General features: G+C 39.7%; 1 protein-coding gene across 18 annotated transcripts in view; it reads left to right on the top strand.

The window, feature by feature from the left end:
- Positions 1-26202, top strand: part of GRIP1 (glutamate receptor interacting protein 1) — a 478395-nt gene that overhangs the window by 290332 nt on the left and 161861 nt on the right. For all 18 annotated transcript variants that reach the window (XM_021092908.1, XM_021092918.1, XM_021092914.1 and 15 more), the window contains 5 exons: positions 4585-4720; positions 6936-7081; positions 17222-17305; positions 22510-22585; positions 24992-25137. In XM_021092908.1, the coding sequence (XP_020948567.1) occupies positions 4585-4720; positions 6936-7081; positions 17222-17305; positions 22510-22585; positions 24992-25137 (588 nt within the window). The remainder of the gene's footprint in view (positions 1-4584; positions 4721-6935; positions 7082-17221; positions 17306-22509; positions 22586-24991; positions 25138-26202) is intronic.

The raw sequence follows: 26202 nt of genomic DNA, 5'->3' as shown, positions 1-26202 counted from the left end.
AAGTTCCAGGGTTTCACTTGGTGCTTTGTTCAGTAAGCCTGGGTATACACGTGAACTCATGCAAATGAATGCATCTGTCTTCATTTCTCCTAGCCATTGCGTCATTATGCAAACATTAAATACCCAAAAAGACAGAAAATGATGGATTAGTCTCATGGAGCAAGCACAGGGTAGCAGGAAGCAAACACCTGAAGTACCTTCTGCCCTTTCCAAACTGCTGCTCTCCTCCTACTCCCTTTGGAAATGCCCATAAATGACTTAGTCCTTCAGAGACTAGAGATACTTATTATTGGCAGCTAACATTCTTGTGATTCAGCACATTTTCTTGCGACAATATTCCATCTTCCCTCCCGAGTTTTGCCTAATTTAGATTCCTCCTTTGGTCTGTTCTGCTCCACTAATCCTGATCGATACATACAGGCAGATTAGACAGAAGACAAAATTGTGAAATAGATGTTGCCTTTGGAAGAGCAGGTCTTCATTCATTGTACATTGTTATCAGCACCGTCTCCTTTCTGGCCTCCTTTCCCCCAAACCCCCACCCCCACCCCATGGCAGGGTGGTCTGGGGCTCATTTGCCTCTGTGACTAGGCTGGAAGCATCTCTGACTTTATCTTTGGTTTCGTTGTCTGGCTCATCATAAGTGCTCAGTTAATGCTTGAATCCATGACTGCACAAATTACTTCATTAACTGGTGCCTTAATATTTTCTTTCTTTCGTGTTTTTAAAACTAGCTCTTGGGGAAGTTTTTGAAATCTTTTTCAACAAGAGGGTAATCAACTATTACCAGTTTAAAAAGTAGTCCAGGAGTTCTCTCTCTCTCTCTCTCTTTTTTTTTTTTTTTTTTTTTTTTTTTTATCTTTTTGCTATTTATTGGGCCGCTCCTGCAGCATATGGAGGTTCCCAGGCTAGGGGTTGAATCGGAGCTGTAGCCACCAGCCTACACCAGAGCCACAGCAATTTGGGATCCGAGCCGCGTCTGCAGCCTACACCACAGCTCACGGCAATGCCAGATCTTTAACCCGCTGAGCAAGGCCAGGGATCAAACCCGCAACCTCATGGTTCCTAGTCGGATTCGTTAACCACTGAGCCACGATGGGAACTCCAATCCAGGAGCTCACTTGTGGCTCACCAGGTTAAGGATCTGGCGTTGTCACCACAGTGGCTTGGGTCACTGCTGTGGCGTGGTTTTGATCTCTGGCCCAGGAATGTCTGCATGCCTTGTGTGCAGCCAAAAAAGAAGAAGAAGAACATAAAAAGTAGCCCAGATAGATTTATATTTTAAAACAGACATCAAATTAAACTAATCAAATTTAGCTTTTCTAGATTTAGAGGATGTATCCAGAAGCTTGGGAAGAACCTGGGTTCCTTCTGGAGAAAACTGCATTGTCCACATCCCATAAGGCTGCATCTGGGTCCTGGTATTCCATCTTTTTCATGAAGCTCGCTCCTGAGAACCTGAGTAGGAGTGCAGTTCTTACTAACTGAAACTTACTTCTCACTTGCCTATTATTACTATTTCGTAGTTGCTTTTTGTGCATTTCTGATTGACCTGTAAGATGGACCCTTAAAAACCTATGCTCCCAATGCTTCAAGTTAACGCTTTAATCAAGATACATGCTCAATCTACATATCTAGATTGAGATATATCTCAGTCAATTTCTACAGATCTAGAAAATGCAAACTGTTCTTTTGTTGGTCAGAATTGTTGAATGTATTATGTCTCTGTAATGCAAATAGTGACTATCTATTAGGTAATTTTCATTACTTTAGTTCTTATCCTTATTTTTAAAGTAATTTTATACCCAGCCTTCTGCCTAGGAGTTGTTTGTTGAGATGACCTCTTCAACTCTCAGTGGGCCTAGGTGTGTCTTTCTGGATGTAGAGGTGGTTGTTTTTTTTCCGTATTAAGGGGGTGTGCAATAAAATGCACACTCGTGCCCCCTTAACTGGACTTTTGTTGCAAATGCTCCTGGTAAATGATGTAACAGGCTCTGCTTTTATGGACTGGACAAGAATTTGCTTCTTGAACTTCCATCATAATTTGGTCTCTCATACGCAATGGAGTAAATGAAGCTGACATCATTCACACTCAGACTCTCCTCGGCTTCTATTTTACAAAGCAGTTACAACTCATATCGGTAGCACCGTGAAGTTGCCGTGAGAAAGGAAGGATGCAGGGCAGCTAAGGTCACAGGATCTGGCAATCTTGAGAGTCCTGCCTGGACTGACAGTAATACATCACTAAGGAAACCAGTGGCCTGTCCCTCTTGCCTTCTTTCCCCAAGTACTCTGTTCTCAGTAGATCAGATGAGAGATTATTTCTTTCTCAAACATGACTTGACTTTTTTGTTGGCGAATGGGATAGTAGACCAATAGCAACAATTTAAAAACCTTTATGATAAGCATTCATAAACTTTTTGATATGATAATTAACTCTGCCAGGTATAATTAAGGAAAGGGCAGAGGTGTGCAAATAATCTTTTTGGGTTTTTTTGACTTTGAAAAAGAAAGTCTGTTCTTGCATTTTACCATGTGTCTCCTATATCCTAGAAGTTCAGAACCCCTGAAATTCATAACCTGATTCAGGAGGAATTGGAAAACTCTAGTTTCCCCATCCCTACTTGGAAAGGGTATGTGTTCCTGGAAGGGGGAGACCTACCAGGGCTTCAGAGTCTAACAGATAGGAATTGAGTCCAACACTCAGATATAGCTCTGGTCTAACACTCGGATGTGAATTGTTGGAAGAGACTCAGATATTGACAGTGCAAAAGACTTTACTGGGAAGGGACATCTGGGCAAAGAGCAGCAGGGTAAGGGAACCCAAGAGAACTGTTCTGCCTTGTGGCTTGCAGTCTACGGGTTTACGGGAATGGAGTTAGTTTTGGGGTTGTCTCCTGCCAATCATCTTGCTTGGCTCTTATTTGGTCTGACTCAAGGTCCTTCCTGGTGGTGCCTGCACCTCTCAGCCAAGATGGATTCCAGCACAAAGGATTCTGGGAGGTTGGTTGGCTTCTCCCCCCATTGGCCCCTCCCATTAATCCTTCCCAAATTCTGCCGGTTAGTCTTCAGGGCAGCACCATGTTCCTTATCGGAGCCTCCTGTTGTGAGACAACTCATCCAAGCGGCTCTTTGGACCTGGCCAAGGTGGGCAATTTCAGTCATTGGTTACCTAACATATGCAGAGGGAGGAATAACAGAATAGAGAATTTTAAATCAGTGCTTATCATAGTTAGCTTCTGGATAGATAGATATTGACACATTTTCATTTATTTCTAAGAAGAAGGATATTCTTAAAGTTTTCTTTCTATGGTGCCTAAAATCAGAAGACTTGGGTCTCCTCGGTGCATAGATATTATCTCCACAAAATTGGTCAGATTTTAAAATTTCAGGGAGTTCTTTTTGTGGCTCAGCAGAAATGAATCCAACTAGTATCCATGAGGATGCAGTTTTGATCCCTGGCCTTGCCATGGGGATCCTGCATTGCCATGGGCTGTGGTGTAGGTCAGAGACACAGCTTGGATCCCACATTGCTATGACAGTGGCATAGACTGGCAGTTGTACCTCCAATTTGACCCCTAGCCTGGGAACTTCCATATACTGCAGGTGCGACCCTCAAAAAAAAAAAAAAAAAGAAAATCAAAAATAGAGAATGAGGAATTAACAGCAGTTTTCTGGGGATTCTGAGGACCAACCCTGCTTTACCAAATTGTTACACATCTTGTAAGAAATGATGTAACACGAAGTTGTAACATGAAGCTATTGTATTTTGTTTTCTGAAAGACAAAAACCAACCAACCAAACAAGCAAGAAACAGTAGAGAATACAGTAGAGGGAGTTCCCACTGTGGCTCAGTGGATTAAGAATCAGACTAATATCCATGAGGATGCAGGTTCAATCCCTGGCCTTACTCAGTGGGTTGAAGATCCAGTGTTGCTGCAAGCTGTGGTGTAGGTCACAGATGCGGCTGGGATCTGGTGTTGCTGTGGCCATGGTGTAGGCTGGCAGCTATGGCCCTGATACGACTCCTAGCCTGGAAACTTCCATATGCCACAGGTGTGGCCAAAAAAAAAATAGAACTAGTAATATTTTTCTTGAACGTGTAAGAAGTGCTTCTCTTGTGTCAGTTGACTTCCTCAGCCAAAATTATGGGGAACTTGGAGTCTGCTGCTGCACTGTGTGTTTCTATATTATTACTTAAAATTCCATTCTAGCTCCTTAGGACTCAATCATTCCCTTTGGAGTTGCAAGGAGAGAAGCCAGGGGAAGTCACTTCAGAATGGCACAAAACAAAGGAGAAATATTATCCTTGTACATAAGCCATGCCAGACTATTTATTGTGAACCCAGAGCAAACTGCCCCACTGGTACTCATTTTAATAACCTATAATGGAATATCTGCCTCCTCTTTATCTGCATGCTCATCTTTATGAGAGACTCTGCAAATTGCAATGGAAAGGAGGCCACAGATCTTTTCCCATCAAAGTGCAAAGAGTTTATGGGGAAGAGTCACTTCCCCATCCATGCAAATGACACCTTGGGTTTCTCTTCTCATTTAACAAAGCAAATGCCTTTCTTTTAACAGAGGAATTCAAGGGCTCCACCGTGGTTGAACTGATGAAGAAGGAAGGCACTACCCTCGGGCTGACGGTCTCGGGCGGAATCGATAAGGATGGCAAACCCAGAGTATCTAATCTGCGGCAAGGAGGAATTGCTGCTAGGTAACTGCATCTCGGGGAACAAGTAGAAAAAGGAACGCAGGGTGTAATTAATTGAAAAATTAAAGCTAAAAAAAAAAAAAAAGTGAAAGCTCTCTCTGAAAAGATCGCTAATAAATAAATGACAGCTGCCATCTGCTGGGCAGAAGCACCAGGGCACATTTCAGAAGCGTGGCTTTTCTGGCCTGTGGCAAAGTCACCAGGGAGCTGTCCTTTCATCTCAAAAACAGCCAGGCCCTCATAAGATCTTAATTTTTAAAAAACCTTTATGGATCTGGTCCTCCTCTGTGCCACTGAGGGGCAGACAGCTGCAGTGGGGAGTGAGCCCATCTGATCATCTCACGGGGAATGCAGATGACTCATATTCTGTGGATGGGATGGGGGGGAAATTGACACAGGGGGACATGACAACCCTAGAAAGTGTGGGAGGCCCAACCCCAAGTTTCTGGCAACAATTTTGTTTGTCCTGCATATTTTCAACTTTTCTTTTCACCAGTCAAGAGGTGGTTTCCAAAAGGCGAAGGCTTAGCTAAAGAGGTTTCCTTTTGTCCTTGTTCTAATGAACTGCAGTTGTACTGGTTTTTGCTGATGGCAGAATGTTCTGGGTGCTGGGCAGGGGTGGGTTTGCTTTCTGGAGAAATTCTAAGTCTACCTCGGGAAGAGAGGGTGGAATGGTCGAACTTGATTCAAAGTACGGTTCATGACGCTCAAATAAGGGACACCAATATTCCTGTCCACATAATCCCAAGTTAAGTTTAAACATTCTTGCCTTATTGTGTCCTCTGAAGTCATGATTGCTTTCAATGATCAGCCCCATTTGCAAAATTTAAAAGCTCGATCCAACCAGTTGTTCCATGAGCTTCGGTATTGTTTGTAAAACAAGCTGATGTCAGCACTGTCACCGTGATCTCCTTTCTTGGGGTTTTTCAGAGACTTCATTCCACAGCAAAGCTTCCTTTATTTGTCACCAGTCATGGCCAGTTGTGATGGTGGGACTTCTGGTGTCTCCAGGGCTTCTTCATATGTAGCCGCCAAAGCAAGTGCAATTGGGGGTAGAGGAGAGGGTGAGAACGCCCTTTCCACATGTGTTGACGCTGTAATTAGAAGCTGTGCTGTGCCAGTTATATTATGTATTATCAATCACCAAATATTTATTATTTAAGCCACTGCCATTTCACAGGTAGTAAACCAAAATAATTAAAGTTAAGATCCCTGTCCTCAGGGAGCTTATATTCTATTGGGGGAAATAAGCGATAAAACATATGAAAAGTTTGGGAGCAATCATCACATTGCATCATAGTAAAAAGCAACAATATGAGAATCATGTCGCAGAGCATAAGGCAATTAAATTGCCAAGAACGTGTCAGTCAGTAAACTTAGGGTAAGAGTGAGAGCATATACTTTGCCCAAAGCGGATTATGGAATCTGCAAAAGAGGATAATTGCGCTGGGTTTATGTAAAATAATGAACTTGGTGTTTTTATTTGGGGAAAACATATTATTGAAGGTTCTTATCCATGACACAGATTTTTTAAAGTCCTACCAGAAGTCTCACCGCCTGCTCTTAATGTAGAAGTGGAGTGTGACTAAAAGCCCCAAAGTGGCCGAGGTTCTATCGTGGTGGTGAAGAGAGGAGGACGTTACCGAAACCCAGGACTTTCATTGTCATGTCTTCTTCACCGATCCTTTTTTTTTTTTTTTTAAATCAGTCCTGCTGTGAGCAGTAAATAACAAAATAAACTGACTTGCTTGTTGGCCACACTCCCAGTGAAGATGTCCAAAGCGGTGAAATGTCCAAAAAGGCAGGCAGCAAAAAAGAGCGGGAATGAGAGCAAAGAGAAGTCCCGGTGTGCCCAGGATCTGCATAACCTGCCCCCAGAGCACCAACTCTTTATGGGTGGAGCAACAAAAAAATTTTTCTTTATTTTGTCGTATGGTGCTTTTTAAAATAAAAGAGGTACAGGGGTGGGAAAAAATCAGAGACAGCAGCAGATCCAGCACAAGACTCTGAGGTGAACAGTCAGCATGAGTAAAAGCGGTCCCGTCCCCCCTCAGCTGCACTCCTGCTGTCAGGAACCAGCCATCTCCCTGGAGACAGGGACGCCTGCTGTGTGGTTCCCCTGGGCTTGTATGCTCATCCATGAGGGCAAAGCAGAAAATATGGTCAGACCGGCCTGTGGAGAGGAGGGGTCCACTGAGTGCCGTTCTCTGATTTGCAGAAGTGACCAGCTGGATGTGGGTGACTATATCAAAGCCGTGAATGGCATCAACCTGGCCAAATTCCGCCATGACGAGATCATCAGCTTGCTGAAGAACGTCGGGGAAAGAGTGGTCCTGGAAGTCGAGTATGAGCTGCCGCCAGTCTGTAAGTCATCACAATCTAGAGCCAGAATAGATGCACCGTATTTTTGCCTAAAATAGTCATTTCTCCTTTTTTTTCTCTTTTTCCATCAGTCTTATTATAGGAATGGCAGAGCATAGTTTCGTGATATTTAAAAATTTGGGGGGAGTTCCCTTGTGGCACAGTGGGTTAGGGATCTGGCATTGTCATGGCAGCAGCTCAGGTCACAGCTGTGGCACAGTTTCCATCCCTGACCCAACAATGTCCCTGTGCCAAGCATGCTGCCAAAAAAAATTGTTTGAATTGATATTCTTATAGCTTCCTCAGGAAGACTGTAAAAGAACATAGATGACAATGAAATTATCTGGGACTCAAGTTTCATTAAGGCTATCCGTGAGCAGCATGGGTTTGTACTCAAGCTATTTTAATAAGCAGTGTATTTTTAAAATCTGTGCATTAAGTGCTGTACAGGCTTTGTACTTAGAGACTAGATTTAGGAAAAGCATGTTTTATATTGATTCTTGGTATAGTTACGTTAATTTCTGAATCATAAAAATATAATCAGGATACATTGGGTTTTTTGTTCATTTTGTTTTTGTTTTTTTTCTTTTTTCTTGCTTAGGAAATTGAGATTCTGCTTTGTTGTGGTGGTTTTTTAGGGCCACACCTGCGGCATATGGAAATTCCCAGGCTAGAGGTCAAAATTGGAGCTACAGGAGTTCCCATCGTGGCGCAGTGGTTAACAAATCCGACTAGGAACCATCAGGTTGCGGGTTCGGTCCCTGCCCTTGCTCAGTGGGTTAACGATCCAGCGTTGCCGTGACTGTGGTGTAGGTTGCAGACGCGGCTCGGATCCCGCGTTGCTGTGGCTCTGGCGTAGGCCAGTGGCTACAGCTCTGATTCGACCCCTAGCCTGGGAACCTCCATATGCCGCGGGAGCGGCCCAAGAAATAGCAAAAAAGACAAAAAAAAAATTGGAGCTACAGCTGCTGGCCTGCTCTGCAGCCACAACCACAGCAACAGCATATCCAAGCTGCATCTGCAACCTATGCCACAGCCACAGCAACGCCAGCCTACACTGCAGCTCAAGGCAACGCCAGATCTTTTAACCCACTGATCGAGGCTAGGGATCAAACCCTTATCCTCAGGGATGCTAGTCGGATTCTTTACCTGCTAAGCCACAACTCGAATTCTTAGATTCTGCTTTTTATAATCTTTATTTCATTTCATATTGGAGTATCGTCGATTTACAATATTGTGTTAGTTTTAGGTGTACAGCAAAGTGATTCAATTCAATTATACATACACCCTTTTTTTTTTTCAGATTGTTTTCCCATATAGAATATTGACTGGGGTTCCCTGGGCTATACAGTAGGTCCTTGTTGATTTTATATAAAGTAGCGTGTATCTGTTAATCCCTAACTCCTAATTTCTCCTCCCCCAACCTTTCCCCTTTGGTAACCATAAGTTTATTTTAAACAGAATTCTTTGTTATCACAGCCAGCACATTCTGAGAGCTTACTAAATGCCCAGCGTTATAAAGAACCCCTTGTGTGGATACACTTAAATCCTTACCACCAGGCAAATCAGCATAACAGAGCTGAACTTTGTTGTCAAATAGCCAGTCAAATCCCGTCCCCAATTTTTTCTAGCTACATGCCTTTGAGAAAGTAACTTAAGCTTCTTGTGTTTCAGTTTGCATCTCAAAAAATGGAGATGATATTAGTAATCTGTGACATTACTCATAGATTTCTTATGAGGATTAAATGAGTTTTGGGAAAGCATTTAGGTCAGTGCCTGACACTATAAAATTTTTTGACAAATAGTAAATATGCAAAACAACCAAAACTCTAAGATAAGCATTATTATCATTTTTTGTTGTCATTTTATAGAGACTTAAAATATCTTTTCCAAATTAGTAGGCCCCAATCAGCTCTTTGTTCTTCTGTACTAAGAACTCAGCTTTATTATTAATAACCAGTAATAATTCATTTGTTTAGCAGTGACTTCTTGAGCATGACTATGTTCTAGCCCTTGCAAGGTACATTGGTGGAATTATATTCTGACAGGGGAAGACAGATAATAACATAAAACCACAAGACATAGGTTAATAACAGTTGACCCTCGAACAACAAGGGCATGAGAAGCACAAACCCGCGGTGAAGTTGAAAATCCATGTGTAACTTACAGTTGGCCTTCTGTATATGTGGTTCTTCCCAACTCAAAGTTGTTCCATATCCGCAGGTTTACCCAACAGGTATAGTGAAATACTGTAGTATTTATTGAAAAAAGTCCACGTATGCATGGACCTAGGCAGTTCAAACCCATGTTGTTCAAGGGTCAACTATATGAAGTATGACTGTTATGGGTCATGAGTTCTGCAGGGAAAAGAAAATAAAGCAAGGAGAGGGGTTGAAGTGTTGGACTGGGGGTGAGGTTGCAATTGAAATACAGTGGTTAGGGAGTTCCCGTCGTGGCGCAGTGGTTAACGAATCCAACTAGGAACCATGAGATTGCGGGTTCGGTCCCTGCCCTTGCTCAGTGGGTTAACGATCCAGCGTTGCCCTGAGCTGTGGTGTAGGTTGCAGGCAAGGCTCGGATCCAGTGTTGCTGTGGCTCTGGCGTAGGCCGGTGGCTACAGCTCCGATTCGACCCCTAGCCTGGGAACCTCCATATGCTGTGGGAGCAGCCCAAGAAATAGCAAAAAGACAAAAAAACAAAAACAAACAAACAAAAAAAAGAAATACAGTGGTTAGGACAGCTTCATTGAGAAGGAGCTCCTTCCTTCCATCACTGGAAGGAAGTAAAGAAGGTAGCAGTGTGCGTTTCTGGGGGAAGAGAATTCCGGAACGAAGGAAAAGCTAGTACTAAGGTCAAAAAGCTGAACTATATCAGGTGTTGTTCTAGAAGCATCCAGAGGGCAGTGTGGCTGGAGCTGCATGGGTGTGAAGAGAGTAGGGGAGGTGATCAGGCAAGTCAAGGACAGTGTAAAACACAGTATCCTTGTAGGTCATTGGAGGGACCTTACGTTTTGCTCCGAAGGCTGCAGAAGGGCATTGTATGGTTTGGAGCACAAGACTGACATGATGTGGTTTATGTGTTCAAAGGCCCCTCTGGCTGCTTTGTTGAGAATAGGCTCTAGGAGCAAGGGTAGCAGCTTGGGAAACCAGTTAGGGCACTGTTGCCGTGATCTCAGTAGAAGACGGGGGTGGAGATGGTGAAAAGCACTCATATTCCTCATCTGCTTTGAAGATGATGGATGTAAGGTGGGCTGTGCAGAAAGAGAGGAGTCAAGAACCACCAGAGGTTTTGAGCCTGAGCCGTTGGATGGATGGTGTTGCCATTAATGGGGGTGTGTAAGAATGTGGGCAGAGGAGTTCCCGTCGTGGCACAGTGGTTAACAAATCCGACTAGGAACCATGAGGTTGCAGGTTCCATCCCTGGCCTTGCTCAGTGGGTTAACGATCCTGCGTTGCCATGAGCTGTGCTGTAGGTTGCAGACGCGGCTTGGATCCTGCGTTGCTATGACTCTGGTGTAGGCTGGTGGCTACAGCTTCGATTCGACCCCTAGCCTGGGAACCTCCATATGCTGCAGGAGTGGCCCTAGAAAAAGGCAAAAAGACAGAAAAAAAGACAAAAAAGAACGTGGGCAGAGCCACTTTGTTAGGGGAAGATCAGAACTTCATTGTGTGAAGTGCTGCGTTGAGGTTACCTATTTGACATGCCAGGAGAAGATGTCAATGAGCCGGCTGGCGGTACATTTTGGAGCTGGGGAGAAAGACATGACCTGGAAGTGTAAATTTAAGAGTCAGGAGACTGTAGATAGTGTTATAAGATTTGGGACCAGATGATAACACTCAGTGAGTGTATATACCAATCACAAGTTCTTATTCTTAACATAAAATCTAACGCCAAAAATCTGATGGTGGATTTATAACAAAAGGAACTGGAGCCTGTGTTTCAAAACCTTGCTACAATGCTTTTCATTTTCAGTAAGAGTAGGAAGTAACATAGACCGCTGAGAGCTTGGACTGTGCCACTAGTTAAATGTCGATTTTTTCCTTTCTAGCTTTTTGACTTTGGGCATGTTATTTAAATCCTCTGAGTCATGGTTTTCTCATTGGTAAAATGATTACAATGGATGTAGAATTTTTGTAAGAATTCAAGGCTGTAATCATGTAAAGTATTTAGATCATAACCACATACTTAGTAAGCCATAGTTGTCTTAGAGATTATTATTATTATTATTATTATTATTATTATTCTGAAAATACTGTGTTTTCTTGAACTTAAAAGTCAGTTTGATTTGTAATCACTGTCTAAAACCATTGCCAAGGAGTCAGAAGGAGTCAAATAGTTAGGGCTAATGCTCTTTGATTAAACATTTTTATTCCACTGGGTGCATGGATATCAATAAAATACAACCTCTTCTTAAGAGGAACTTGGTGTAGCTTTCAGGGTGAGGCCCTGATTTGCTGGCTATTATGAGTATTCAGAACTGGGAGTTTGGGGGTAAATTTTCAGATTATGCAGGTCCAGTAAGATGAACATTCCAGGTAGAGGGTATGGCAAGGAGATGAGAAGATAGCCCAGTGCACAGGGTGAACTGCAGACAGTTTGGAGTTGCTGGAGCACACAGGGAAGGAGGGGCTTGGAGAGGGATAAGTTCAGTAGGGTAATAAATAGGAACCAAATGAAGGTAAACCATATGGGTGGAGCATGGATGGTGTCAGTGAGCAGCAAGGAGCCTTTAAAACCTTTTAAGGATAAGAAACAGCATCTCAGATCAGAGTAGACTTATTATGAGACATCAAATGGAGAATAGAGCAGAGGCTTTAAGCCCCCAGGCTGTTACAGTTTTCCAAAAGAGGTATTAATCTGGATAAATATGACATTATAGGGTTAAAGAGAAGAGGGTGGGTATCAGAAATATTCAGGAGTTAAAACTTATCATGATTTGTTGGGTATACCAGCTTTTGCTCCCTCACACAATAAAGCTGATGGAAAAAGAAGAAACATATTTTTAAACACGAAAGTGTGAAATTTGGGGGTAGAAATCAGATAAAAGACGTCTCTTCGCCAAGGATTATCTCTGTCTCTTTCTATTATGTTTAGATAAATTAATAAGATCTTTGCATTCAGGGAGGTTGAAGGGATTATTAAGCCTCCCTTTCACTGAGCTCAGACAGCCAGAGCGGGAGCAAGGCAGCAGCAGTGAGACCCCGGGAACCCAACTGTCTGCTGAAGGATAGGCCAGTCAAGGCCGAGACTGTAACTCTGTCAAAGATCACAGCAGTTTGAGACTCAGCCAACCCCAAAGTCCAGAAAGAATTGGAGGAAAGGGGTGTGTGTGTGTGTGTGTGCATGTGAGAGAGAGAGAGAAAGGAGGATACAGAGACAAAGAGAGATCTGATTGAAGGAAAATGGAATTTTGACCTTGAGCAAGCCACTTACCTCTGAAATTCAGTTTTGTTTTGTTTTGTTTTTTAATGAAAATGAAATAGTCCCTCTACATGAACGCTAAAGTTCTTTTGACTTTAGAAACTATCTGGTATTTTGAGACCGTCTTTAGAGACAATACTATGAGACTGCGTCTTGGGTATTTGTGTATTAAAAGCTGATCTAGAGGAGTACCTTCAAATATTTTGGTCACATAACCCCTAAAGAATTTGAAATATTACATGATCCTCATCCAGTTTTTAACACCTAAGATTCTTTATGATAAGCTTTAAATAGATAGGATATAACTTTTGGTTTGATATTTATTTTATATAGCTAAACACCATTTCCATTCAAACATTGAAGCTATGGATTTACCTCATTTGTTTTATGGTAAATGTCTGCAGCAGAATCTTATTGCAAAAGCAGTCCTCACCATTATTAAATCATCAGCTAAAATCAAATTAGCTTTCTATTGGAAGGAATCCTTCTTTAATTCAAATAAATATGTTAAAGCATGTTTCTGTGACAGCCTTATTACTTCCCATTTCTAATTCCAGGAGAGATAGATGATAGATGATAATGATGATAATGGTGATGGTGGTGGTTGTGATGGTGGTGGTGGTGATGATGATAGTGATGATGGTGATGATGATAGTGGTGGTGGTGGTTGTGATGATGATGGTGATGGTGGTGGTGATGGTGGTGGTGGTGATGATAATGATGGTGGTGATGGTGGTGATGGTGATGGTGGTGATGGTGGCAGTGGTGATGGTGATGATAGTGGTGGTGGTGGTTGTGATGATGATGGTGATGGTGGTGGTGATGGTGGTGATGGTGGTAGTAGTGATGGTGGTGGTGATGGTGGTGGTTGTGATGGTGGTGGTGGTGGTGATGATGATAGTGGTGGTGGTGGTTGTGATGATGATGGTGATGGTGGTGGTGATGGTGGTGATGGTGGTAGTAGTGATGGTGGTGGTGATGGTGGTGGTGGTGGTGGTGGTGGTGATGATGATAGTGATGGTGGTGGTGATGGTGGTGGTGGTGATGATAGTGATGGTGGTGATGGTGGTGATGGTGGTGGTGGTGATGGTGGTAGTGGTGATGATGATGGTGGTGGTGGTGATGATGATGATGGTGGTGGTGGTGATGGTGATGGTGGTGAATGTGGTGGTGGTGATGGTGATGATAGTGGTGGTGGTGGTTGTGATGATGATGGTGATGGTGGTGGTTGTGATGGTGATGGTGATGATGATAGTGGTGGTGGTGGTTGTGATGATGATGGTGATGGTGGTGATGGTGGTGATGGTGGTAGTAGTGATGGTGGTGGTGATGGTGGTGGTTGTGATGGTGGTGGTGGTGGTGATGATGATAGTGATGGTGGTGATGGTGGTGGTTGTGATGGTGGTGATGGTGATGATGATGATGGTGATGGTGGTGGGAGGGGATGGGCCTCCTAGGTCTCCTCCACATGGTTCATTCTGGAATTTAGTCTGAAGGAGCATCAGCTACCCAGGGGACGCTCTTCCTGTGGCAGAGGCAGAGGGAAAACAGGACAAGCCCAATTGCAGGAGCACACCTTCAGTCTCTGCTCACATCTTTTAACATCCCATTGGCCAAAGCAAGTCAGACATGCAAACTCAATGTAATGAGGTAGGAAAGAGCACAACACCTGTTCTATATATAGATACAGGATTGGGGAGGAAGGGAAATATCTAATTTAGGAAAACCAAATCTACCAGAGTACAGTAGAGAATGTCACTTTATGGTATAGAGGTACACGCATATTCACACATAGAAACAAGGGACAACAGTACTACTAAAATACTGAGGAGGGGTATTTTGCTTTGTAAAATGGGTTTCTACCTAGCCCTTTTACGTGCTCAGTTTGATTCCTTGGTTCAGTCCCTTAATTGGATCTCTGTGTCTACATACATACGTGTAAAGTAATGAGTTAAATTCACATGACCAAAGAAGATGTCTGGTACTGAATATGAAAACCCAGTCATCAAAAGCCAGTCATGCAAATATAAATTTTATAATGCTGAGCAGGGGTGGTAATCAGGGACATGTTTCCAAGTGCTGCTTTGATAATGTTGTCCACACATAGAATCACCTCTGCTGCTTCAGCTGCACTTAAAAGAACTTGTCGTTTCACTTGGAAACTTTCTCTTACATCCAGCACTGCCATATCTCCAGTGGAACGTTCCTTCATGTCCAGTCCAGGAGTTGTATTGCCTTCACTATGGGCAGCTCAGAGCTGTGCCACCAGATCTACACTGTCATAGCCTGTATTGTCTATTTCATTATAATATACTTCATCTATTTCATAAGTATATTAAAATGTAGTCAGTGTTCCCATTTATCTTTGCAAATAATAAATAGCAATAGTATGGATAATCTAAAGCTGTAGATAATCCCCAAAGTCTTTATATTGACTTTAGATTTGACTATAAGATTTTATGGTCAGCAAGATTTAGTTCAAGCAAAATTAAAATTACAGTGCTTTGCATCCCCAGAACAGACATTCAGCCAAAGAGGACAGGTGGCCCAGAATTAGAATGTGGTTGTATATAATTGAAAGTTGATTTAATGATTAAATGAAATAATATTTGTAAACCGCTTTGCAGAGTTCCTGGCACACAGTTGATGCTCGTTAATTATTTCTCCCCATATCTTTTCCTCTTTTTCCCTTACCAATAGAACAAAAAGATTTTGTTTTTAACCAATTTCTTCAAGTGGCATGTTGGATCATGGAAATAAGAAAACATTTGCTTTGAACTCAGTTTTTTAAATTTAATTAAAACTGTACCTCAACACTTTCAGTTTTTTGTATGTACTGTTCTTAGCTGATTAGATAAATTGAAATCCCCTGATAGCAAGAATATTACACTTAATTAAATCAGCAGTGTACCAAAACATTTTGTTCAGCTCTAGGTTTATGTTGTCTTTTAGCAGATCCAAGTTCTTATTGTACTTTGTGTCCCAGCCAAATGTGTGCAGTTTTGTAAATTTACTGTTTACTTTCATAATCATATCCATTCCACTGAGGATTCAGAATTTCTGATAATTAAAAACTAATTATAATTACTGCTTAATTAAAGTTACTTTCTCTTTCTCAAAATGGCAAGACATGTTCTTTTCAAAGATGCTTTTAATTCTGTTTGTATATTTCTTGTTGATAGCTTGATGTAATAAGTCCTTCAGGATCTAGTAAAAATGTAAAAATATGTCATTGATCATGAACATTGCATTAGATAATAGATATCATTGTACAAAATCAAGACAAGGAGCTAAAACCATCAAATTCTATAGTTTACAAACTCCATCTCCGTGAATAAAAACATCTATATATCCATAGTGATAAAATATTAGCTTTTAGAAATGTTGGGGGATTTTAATCCAGCAATAGGTAGTATGTAACTGGAATTATTCAAGAGTTTCTTGGAAAGACAGTCTTACAGAATAGTTTAGTGACTATACCTACCTAAAATGTATGCATTCATATGCAACTTGACAATGCAATTTCATTTTGTGAAATGAGAGCAATAACCAGGCAAACACAACCTAAGCATGATGGTATTAAGTAAAATTAAGTAGATCCTTATTTTATTAGTCAGTAGTCATATTTGGAATATACTTAGAATTTCTTTTGCCCTCCGAGTTTTATTTGGGTTGCTGATGTCTTTATTTTTTTTAATTTTTTTATTGTTATTTCCCCAATACAATTTTTTTTCTACGGTACAGCATGGTGACCCAGTTACACATACATGTATACATTCTTTTTTCTCACATTATCATGCTCCATCATGAGTGGCTAGACATAGTTCCCAGTGCTACACTGCAGGATCTCATCGCTAATCCATTCCAAAAGCAATAGCTTGCATCTATTAACCCCAAGCTCCCAATCCATCCCACTCCCTCCCCCTCCCCCCCAGCAACCACAAGTCTATTCTAATAAACGGCACAAATGAACCTTTCCACAGAAAAGAAAATCATGGACTGGATGTCTTTGTTTAATTGCTATACATCCTGAAAGTAAATCAGTTTACATCAGCTTAATCTATTAATGGCAATCTGAGAATAATGCTTTTTCTTCTTATGCTAGCTGCAAAAATACGTGTAAAGATGTTATTTCATAATTTACAAAAATCATATTATTTTGCATTTACAAAAGGAAAACAATTCTGTTTATTATATCAAGATTGTCTCTCTTATTATATAGAGTTTTAACAATGTAATATTGTACTCTAACTAAAACCTGGCCACATAGGAGGAAAGAAGTACCTATGATTTTGATTTTACCTGGACCTATATATGTCATTTATGCATATGGCTATTTTATGGTATTTGTATGCCATTGCAAATATTTTTCTAATGTTTTCTTTTTTTCCTTTTTTTTTCTTATTGAAGTAGAGTTGATTTACAATGTTGTGTTCATTTCTGGAGTACAGCAAAGTGATTCATTTCTGTATATATATACATTCTTCAAATTTTTCTCCATTGTAGTTTATTGCAAGATATTGAATATAGTTCCCTGTGCTATTCAGCAGAAACTTGTTATTTATCTTTTTCTAATATTTTCTTTAAAAAGAGATTTTCACTGTTTTATTACACAAACAAGAATTATTTGCAGCAGGGATCTGTACTGTTTTATACCTATCAAAAATTTAGAAATGTTATTATGATGTGAGACATATTTCCTTCTCTCTTTCCTGCATTCAGCTGTCCAAGGATCGGGTGTTATTTTCCGAACAGTGGAGGTCACGTTACATAAAGAAGGAAATACCTTTGGTTTCGTGATACGAGGTAGGTGGTGATTAGAAAATAGAATCAACAGATATTCTTGGGGAATTTGTCAGTGAACCAATTTGGGAGTGAACTAGAAAATCATTCTCAAAAACTGATCTTTCCAGTGCAGAAAGCAACCCCGTAATATCTGTACCCATTTTTTCTGGAAAGAAAGAAAGCAGTAATTGAGAATCCAACTGGAATCCAAAGGAGCTAGCTAATTTATTTCAGTTTAATAGAGAGCAAAAAGCCATTGTTGGCAAACCTCGTCGATTCCCAGTCATCCTACTGGTTTGACACTTTCCCACATGTCTTTTACCTTCCTGTTTATCTGAGCCAAAAATGATGATGTATTTGGGTTGATTTGATTTTCATACATGAGGATTAAGCAACTCTGTTTAAATACATTTTGGTACCATAGCTTCCTAAAAAGGAATTGCTGATGTTCTAATGCCTTGGGCACCTCTGTGCATCAGTTCAACTTATCTTACTTTGGGGTATTATTAATAATAAACATTTCAAGTGACTCCAACTTGTCTACAAAAGCATTAATTCTGGCTGTAATTCTGACTTTCAATATTTTAGTTTCTTATTAGCAATTTTATTTCTGAAAGACTACACATACATTAGCAACTCGTAATTCCTAGTATCACAATGAGGTCAACAGGGAACTAGGTAAGTATCAAGAGTTTTTAACATTTCTTGATTTTTTTTTTTACCTCATACATATTGTACCTCACTAGAGTCAAAATTCTATCAAAATGATTAAAACAATAATGCAAATTAACTAAGCGTCTTAATAAATATACATGCATCAGGAGTAAAAGATGTGTTCATGTATATAGACTTGCCTTTGATGACTGAGCTTTAGGGCATTAGGTTCAATTCTGTCGATCATTTAGCAAATCAATCTGTCCAGTATTCATTAAGGACATGTCAACATGTCAGCATAGGGCAGCATGCAATGGAGTCATGGGACAAGACCTCTATCTACAGGGAATTACAGTCCAGTGAATTTAAGACGTAAGTCGATAAGGTGCCCAAATGAATGTAGAGAAGATGGGCAACTAGGAACTCAGTGAGTGGTTTAGACCAGTACTTATTACACTTTTCTGACCAAGTCCTCCATTTAGGTGGAGTAACAGACCCCAAGATCATTTACCTTAACCATTTGCAAATTTCTGTATAAAAAACTAGATGAATATAATAAAAAGTCAGCATTCAAGTAATTTTAGCTTGGAGGGTGAAATATACACAACTTGTTTTTGCAATATGAAGTATGAAAAAGAGGTATGCTGGAATCGCATGCCTACAAGCCTAATTATTAAAAAGCGGCGGTAAAAAATACTGCTAGTGAGGATATTCATCACTAGTTGCTATATGGTTAATCAATAACAACTCAAATTGCTAATGAAAGAGCTAAACCAACAGTAATTTATCATTTAAGAGCTAAAAAGAAAATAGGCAATTAAAATCCATAGCCACCTTAAGACAACTGATGTATGATGTTAACAAAACGTCCTTCCCACAATTTGCAGGGATTTCAAATATTTGTGTATGCATGCATAGTAAGAGTTTTTTAATATGAGCCTAAACTCTTACTAGTAAATCATAGGCACTTAATAAATGAATGAACGAATGATGCCTAGATTTGTGTGGACATGAGACTTCTTACAGTATTCTGGTTTTAAAACCTTGGTAATAATTAGCCAGTCTTAGTTCATGAGTGCCAAATTTTCGTATGCTTTATAACTCCCTTAGTACATCGCTTCAAGATAAAATTTGTCAAATTTTGCATAATTTTTAATGAGAACAAATAAAGAACTTATATTTTCAAATCAGTTTCAGGCCCATTTGGAGGGTGTTTCTTGCTCAAACAGTGGCCACCACCTATCCGTTAGATTTCTCTTGTGGTGCAGCTGGTTAAGGAGTTGGAATTATCACCATGGCAGCTTGGATCGCTGCTGTGGTGTGAGTTCAGTCCCTGGCCCAGGAACTTCTGCATGCCTCAGGCATGGCTAAAAACAAACAAACAAACAAACAAATGAAAAAACATTGGTTAATCACAAAAAGAGTTGCAGAATAAAAAGGTACTGTGGATAAATGTTATCACGGCAGACAAGACATTATGGCATAGGGGGGATTGGAGCTTAACTCCTCCTCCCCCTTCTTCATATATATCATAGCTTTCTAGGCCTTTGATCAATGGAGAATACAAGGACATTCAAGTAGGAAGAAGGGAAGATATTCTAGATGAGGCATGTTCATTTAGTGCTGGAGAATTTCTTCTTACCCAATTAGGATGGGTCTTTGAATAAAAAAAAAAAAACAGGCTTTTAACTGATGAATGGAATTATACTTCTAATGCTGTATGTTGCAGATTCAAAAACCTTGACTTCCCAAACAATAGAACTTTGCGTCCGTAAAATGAGAACTGATATTCCAGCCTAAATCAGGGAGAGTTAAAAATTTCTGTTAATTCCTTTGCCATCAAGCCAAGGAATATGGTTTGGGCTGATAGGAAAACCACTCAGCCAATAAGTTGCTTTTCACCTTGGATGAGGAAATTTCTCTAGTCATTCTCAGCTATAAAATTGTAGGTAAGCGTGTTCATTTAAAATAGGGAGCACAATATTCAGATTTGGTCTGCACTGTGTCCCTGGCATTGATATTTTCTAAAAGCATGACAGGTCAGATATGTTAATATTCAGCCAGGATTGTAAATACCACTGTCTTTCTTTTGCTTTACAGCTCCAAACATCTTGAACCTAAGTGAATTACAAACTAAACTTGGCTCATTGTTTCAAATAATGATAAAATGTTACATATGAAAAAATTTAGTTATCTCTTTCACATTTTATCATGCATTAACTGTCATATATTTATGCTTGGACCTCCAAATCAAAATAATGGAAATAGTTCTTGCTATCCTCAGCCCCTATCCTTTTCTAAATCAATACCCCCCAGGAGAAAGTAACCCTATCTTTTTATGAGCACCTTGCAAAAGGGAGGTTGCGTAATAGTATTTATATAAATATAGTTAAGCATGTGCTCCTGTCACTTATTGTCATGATTTTCATTAAAACATTTTTTTCCTGAGACAGTTGTGAATTTCCTATTTTAAGTAAGGAGGAGTTTTAAAACAACCCATCAAACTGAATGAAAGAAATAAAATACTTAAATGGAGCTTTTACCAATCAACCAGACTGAATATATCACTTATAATAGAAATGAACATAACGGAAGCATTTTCTTTGATCAGGAAAAGTGAATGCCTTTTAATTTTTCTCTTAGGCTATGTTCTTTAAGTTGACCTCTTTTCCTGTGCCAAATTTGGTAAATGACAGGCTGTTCTGCCAGACAACAAGGAAGAAATACATGATGGTTAATGTTCATACTTATCAAATACTGACAAACTAGAGACCATCCAGATGGGTAGCCAGGGTGAGGATGTATGACAAAATCAAGTTACACAAATAAAATTTAAGAAACTGGAGACAGATAAAGGATGGTTCAAGACGACAGTGTAGGAAGATCCAGAACTCACCTCCTCCTACAGACACAACAAATATACAGCTACATATAAAACAATTCCTTCTGAAAAGAAATCTAGAAATAGCTGAATTCCTACTCCCCAACCAGTTACAAAAGGGCCACATCAAGACAGGGGCAATCCTTCAAGATTGGGAAAGAGAGCTGTTTTTGCATAATACATTGAAACAAACACAGAAAATCAAGCAAAATGAGGAAACAGAAGGAACAAAATAAAACTTCAGGGGGAAAAAAAAACTATTGAAATGGAGATAAGTAATTTACCTGATGAAGGTTTCAAAGTAATGGTCATAAAAATGCTCACCAACCTCAGAAGAATGAAGAATACAGTGAGAACTTTAACAGAGAGAAAGAACACATAAGAAAGAAGCAAACAGAAGTCACAGAGCTGATGAATACAACAACTGAACTGAACCAGAGGGATTCAGTAGCAGACTAGATGAAACAGAAGAACAGATCAGTCACCTGGAAGACAAGGTAGTAGAAATCAGCCAAACAGAATAGCAAAAAATAAAAATAGAGAAGAATTTTTTTTTAATGAGGATAAGTTAAAGGATTTATGGGACAACATAAAGCATACTCGCATTCACATTATAGGGAAATGGAAGAGAGAGAGAAAGGGGCAGAAAACTTATTTGAAGAAATAATGGCTGAAAACTTTTTTAACCTGGAGAAGGAAACAGACATTCATGTCTAGGAAGCATAGACAATCTCAAATGAGATGAACCCAAAGAGACCCAGACCAAGACACATTATAATTAAAATGGCAAAAGATAAAGAGAGATTCTTAAAAGTAGAAAGAGAGAAATAACTCATTACATACAAGGGAACTCCCATAAGATTATAAGCTGATTTTTCAGCAAAAGGGAGTAACATGACATATTCAAGATGCTAAAAGGAAAAAACTTGCATCCAAAAATGCCCTCCCTGGCAAGGTTAACATTCAGAATAAGAAAATTTATGAAAGCATAAATTCACTCATAAAAGCAAATGTAGGATAAAGGTAGTGGAATAACCACTTAAAAAGTGTGAAAGTTAAAGACAAAAGTAGTAAAAGAAGCTACAATGATAATAATTAGTTAAGGGATACACAAAATAAAAAGATGTAAAATATGACATCAAAAAACATAAAAACGAGGGGACATACTGAGAATGCAGTGCTTTTAAAATGCATTAATATTTTGAACACCCCAGCTTTAACAAAGGCCACTTTTGCCGCTTGAATTTTTTCTTTCTTTTTTTTAATATTCGGATTTTTTTCTTTAGTTTCTGCTTCATGTCAGATTGTAGACTCAGCTGTGTTATAACTCGGGTTGACTGACACTAGATATACCCACCTATGCTTAGTTTATAACCAGCAACTAGTCTAATTGGGCTAGTCTTTGTATTATTTGATGCTCTTGTCACACTGGTTGTTAAATGTCTCATAAATCACCCCTGATTACAGCCATGTATTTATTGAGAGGTGGAGAAATGCTGACTTCAAAAATAGAGCCCATATAAAATGAATAAGATTTTTAAAACTAGTATATGCTAGAAGGAAAACATTACATGTATTCCTCTATGCAGCAATAAAATGCATTTCAGTTTCACAGCTGGCATTTTCTAAGTGAATTTTTTAATGGCAGCAATGAGAGCATTTTTTAAGCTGTCTTCTTTTTCTTTGCTAGGGGGAGCACACGATGATAGAAATAAATCTCGTCCAGTTGTAATAACGTGTGTTCGTCCTGGAGGGCCTGCTGACAGGTAAACTTCATCTTCCTGTGTCACTATCCAAATAGATTAAATAAACCTAGGGACGTCGGCATAGAAGTTGAAGAATTAGAAATTTCATAGTAACTGAAAGAAAGTAAGTAAATATGTTGGAATGTGAAAACCAGAGGGTTCAGGCTATGGAATCAGAAGAAAGAAAATTTGATTCTGGATTTAATCCTTATCACCCTATGTTTTTGGCAAGTGACTGAACAGTTCTAAGCTAAGTTCAGTTCCCTCCACTCTAAAATGTAGATGGTGATGCCTACCTTTCAAGGTTTCTCATGTCATCAAAGATTGGACATTTATGGAGCCTTACAGGGAACCTGTCATACCGAAGGCACTTAATAAAAGGCAGCTGGCCCTTTTATGGCCAGCCCTTGCCGTGCATCCTCTCAATTGCTAATCCAGCCTGGAAAGATAGGTGGTAGAATTCTGACGCTTACTATTGTCAGCATCCTTATAATGATGATTACCCTTTGGTGATGATGCTGTATGTCAGAAGAGAAGTGACTTTTAGTAAAAGGGAAGCAGTCATTCTCTTCCTTGCTAATTTGAATACCTGAAAGAAACTCCTTCAGCCTTCCTACCACAAACCTCGGTCGGGGGTGGGAGGGGGGGAGGGGGGGTGGTCCCAAGTAAACTTACAACTTAGATGTCTCAAGAGATGCCTATCTTTGGATTAATTTCCCACAGCAATAGTCTGCTCCTTTATGGTAGGGAACACAACTCCTTCCATTAGATATTGTTGAAGGAGAGAAGGAAAATGCACTGATTACCCCTGACTCTGAGCTATGTTTCAGCCTAGGATGTATTTTTTAAAAATTCTTTTCTTAAGCACCAGAAATAGGAATAACAATAATAATAATAATAATAATAATAAATACAGCTCATTGAGTGATCACCACGTACCAGGAACGGTGCTAAGTACTTGGCAGACATTATTTTATCCTTAAAACTACGCACTAAATGAGGTATTTTTGTTCATATTTATAGGTGACAAAACTGAAGCCCAGTAAGGTTAAATGACTTGCCAGCTAGGATAGAAATTCAGATTTATTTTCCTTCCAAGCTCATGCTGTTAGCTTACTTTTTTAAAAAAGTTGATGTTTAATATAAAATAAGAAAATATAAAGACACTAGTTTCTCCCTTGTGCTAAAGTATATTTCTGTGGCAATTTTGCTGGGTTTTTGTTCCTCCTCGTGCTTTTCTTGAGAATTATTCTTCTTGAAGCAAATGAGAATATTTCCATTTCTTATGAACATTTAGAATTGGAGTTGACAGAAATGTCAGGAGCAGGCTACAAATTTGTGAGTGACATATTATTAAATTAATGCAGGACTAAGGGAAATTGAAGAATTTAAATAAAAATTAAGAGTCAAAATACATGGCCACGGAGTTCCTGTCATGGCACAGTAGAAATGAATGCAATTAGGAACCATGAGGTTGCGGGTTCCATCCCTGGCCTTGCTCAGTTAGTTAAGGATCCGCCATTGCCATGAGCTGTGGCGTAGGTCACAGAGGCGGCTTGGATCCTGCATTGCTCTGGCTATGATGTAGACAGGCAGCTACAGCTCCGATTCAACCGCTAGCCTGGGAACCTCCATATGCCACGAGTGCGGCCTTAAAAATCAAAAATAAAAAACAACCATGGTGAGTTTTCTATGTGAAAGATATTTAAGACATCATTTTATTCTGTCCAAATCCTAAACTTGTAATTCCCACATTTGGTCTTCTCATATTCATGACCCTCCTTGAGGCAGGAGGGTTATAATCTGGAAGACCTTTCTGGCTACACATTCGTGGTGTCATCTTCTCCCAGTGCCTGGAGTGTCAGTGGTCACAAAAGGGAGAATAATATTTTCCTGCCTTTCCCAGTGAACATAAGACTGAATCAATTTAATGATCACCAAATGGCCTTATAAATCAACAGGGAGATTTACAGACTAGGGAAAATTTTTCACCAGCATTCCCTGTCCTGCCTGGGTTCATAGGTAATAAACTGAATAGAATCAGCAGGCTTTTCTGCTCACCTGACTTTGGGGAAATAGGAGAGTGCTATTTCCATGGCTCTAATAAATCAATTTTAGACATGTTGGCTAAAATCTAGAAAAGAGAAAATGTGCCTTTTTTATTTTTTGTACCCCAAAAGTTAAATGTGAGAGATGTGGTTAGTTGCTAATATGCAGTTATTGTCTTATTACTGATTTTCATATTTTAGCAATTTTCTGTTCAAGGTCACCTTTCTACTCTTTTAAGGGAACACTCAATGCTAGAAAGGGAGTGCAAATGGGATGGATGGTAGAATGTGTGTGAAAAAGCCACTTTGGCTAAGTGTCTATTAATGCTGAGCCCCATGATGCTAAGTTAATAAGATTGCTTCTTTCTTCTCTGTTCAGAGAGGGCACCATCAAGCCTGGTGATAGGTTGCTCAGTGTGGATGGAATTCGGCTTCTTGGAACCACGCATGCTGAAGCCATGAGTATTCTCAAACAGTGTGGACAAGAGGCAACGCTGCTGATAGAATACGATGTCTCAGTCATGGGTATGTTGGTGTACTGAGATGGTGATTTCTGTGCATCCCTGATAAACCACTCTGGATTAAGAATGAACCGTATGTCCCCCTGTAGCAGACAGAAAGTCACCAATACTATGTTATTACTCTGTTCGAGTTCAGGAAGAGGTGAGTGGTACTTCTCAGCAATTTAGGGTTCTTATGTCAACAGATTCTTTAATAGCATCTCATTTTGTCAGCATGTTTCACCTAGCATTCAACTCTCATATGTGGATTACCCTTGGGGAGGAAAGTCTTTTCCTCTCCAAATCACAAAAATAGTATTATTGACTTAGGGGCTGGTAATTTTTCTTTTACTTTACAGAGACTGGAAATAGTAGGGGATTCCTTTCTTTCCTGTAACTCCACAATGTGCAACCAGCTAATCAGAATTAATGGAAATTACCATTTTTTTAATAACCAGATTTAGGAACAAAGAAAGGAAAGGGACATATAGTATCATTGATTAAAATGCAAAGTTGAGTACAATATTCTTTGTTTAATGATCCCAATAGAAAGTAATTCTATTTCTACACTCACAACTGTAGTAAAACGGGAAAGATATTCTCATGTGACTTTTCCATGTGAAGAGAGACCAAAGTTTTGTGAAATGTTGATTAAGGCAGAGAAATTATGAGAGAATGAATTGAAACCCGAAATTGAAACTTTACTTATGTTTTACATACTTCTTACAATTATCAGACTTGATTGTGTGACCTGACTTTACCAGCATGTTTTATGCTGGTGAAATGTAGCCAAGAAAAAGAGACTTATCTTGTAGCTGCAAACTCTTTTATTTCCCATTCTGTATGCTTCATGTAGAACAGCATTGCTTGAAAGTATTCTTAATCTGTCTACTGGCCTGAAATGTCTTAGAGAGGTATAAAATTTGCTAAAAGACTTAAAGGGTGAGAGCTAAGGAGTTCTTAGCAGGGCAAATGGTATGATATGCCCTTGACATGAAAAGGTCAGGAATAATTTAAACTTTCCTCTCTTCATTATTCCTTTCTCTTGTCTTCTCTTTCTCCATCTTTTCTTTCTCTTTTTTTTTTTTTT

This window comes from Sus scrofa, chromosome 5, assembly GCF_000003025.6.
Source record: "Sus scrofa isolate TJ Tabasco breed Duroc chromosome 5, Sscrofa11.1, whole genome shotgun sequence".
Lineage (NCBI taxonomy): Eukaryota > Metazoa > Chordata > Mammalia > Artiodactyla > Suidae > Sus > Sus scrofa.
The sequence above is the reverse complement of the archived record's forward strand: the minus strand, read 5'-3'. Positions and strand labels throughout refer to the sequence as shown.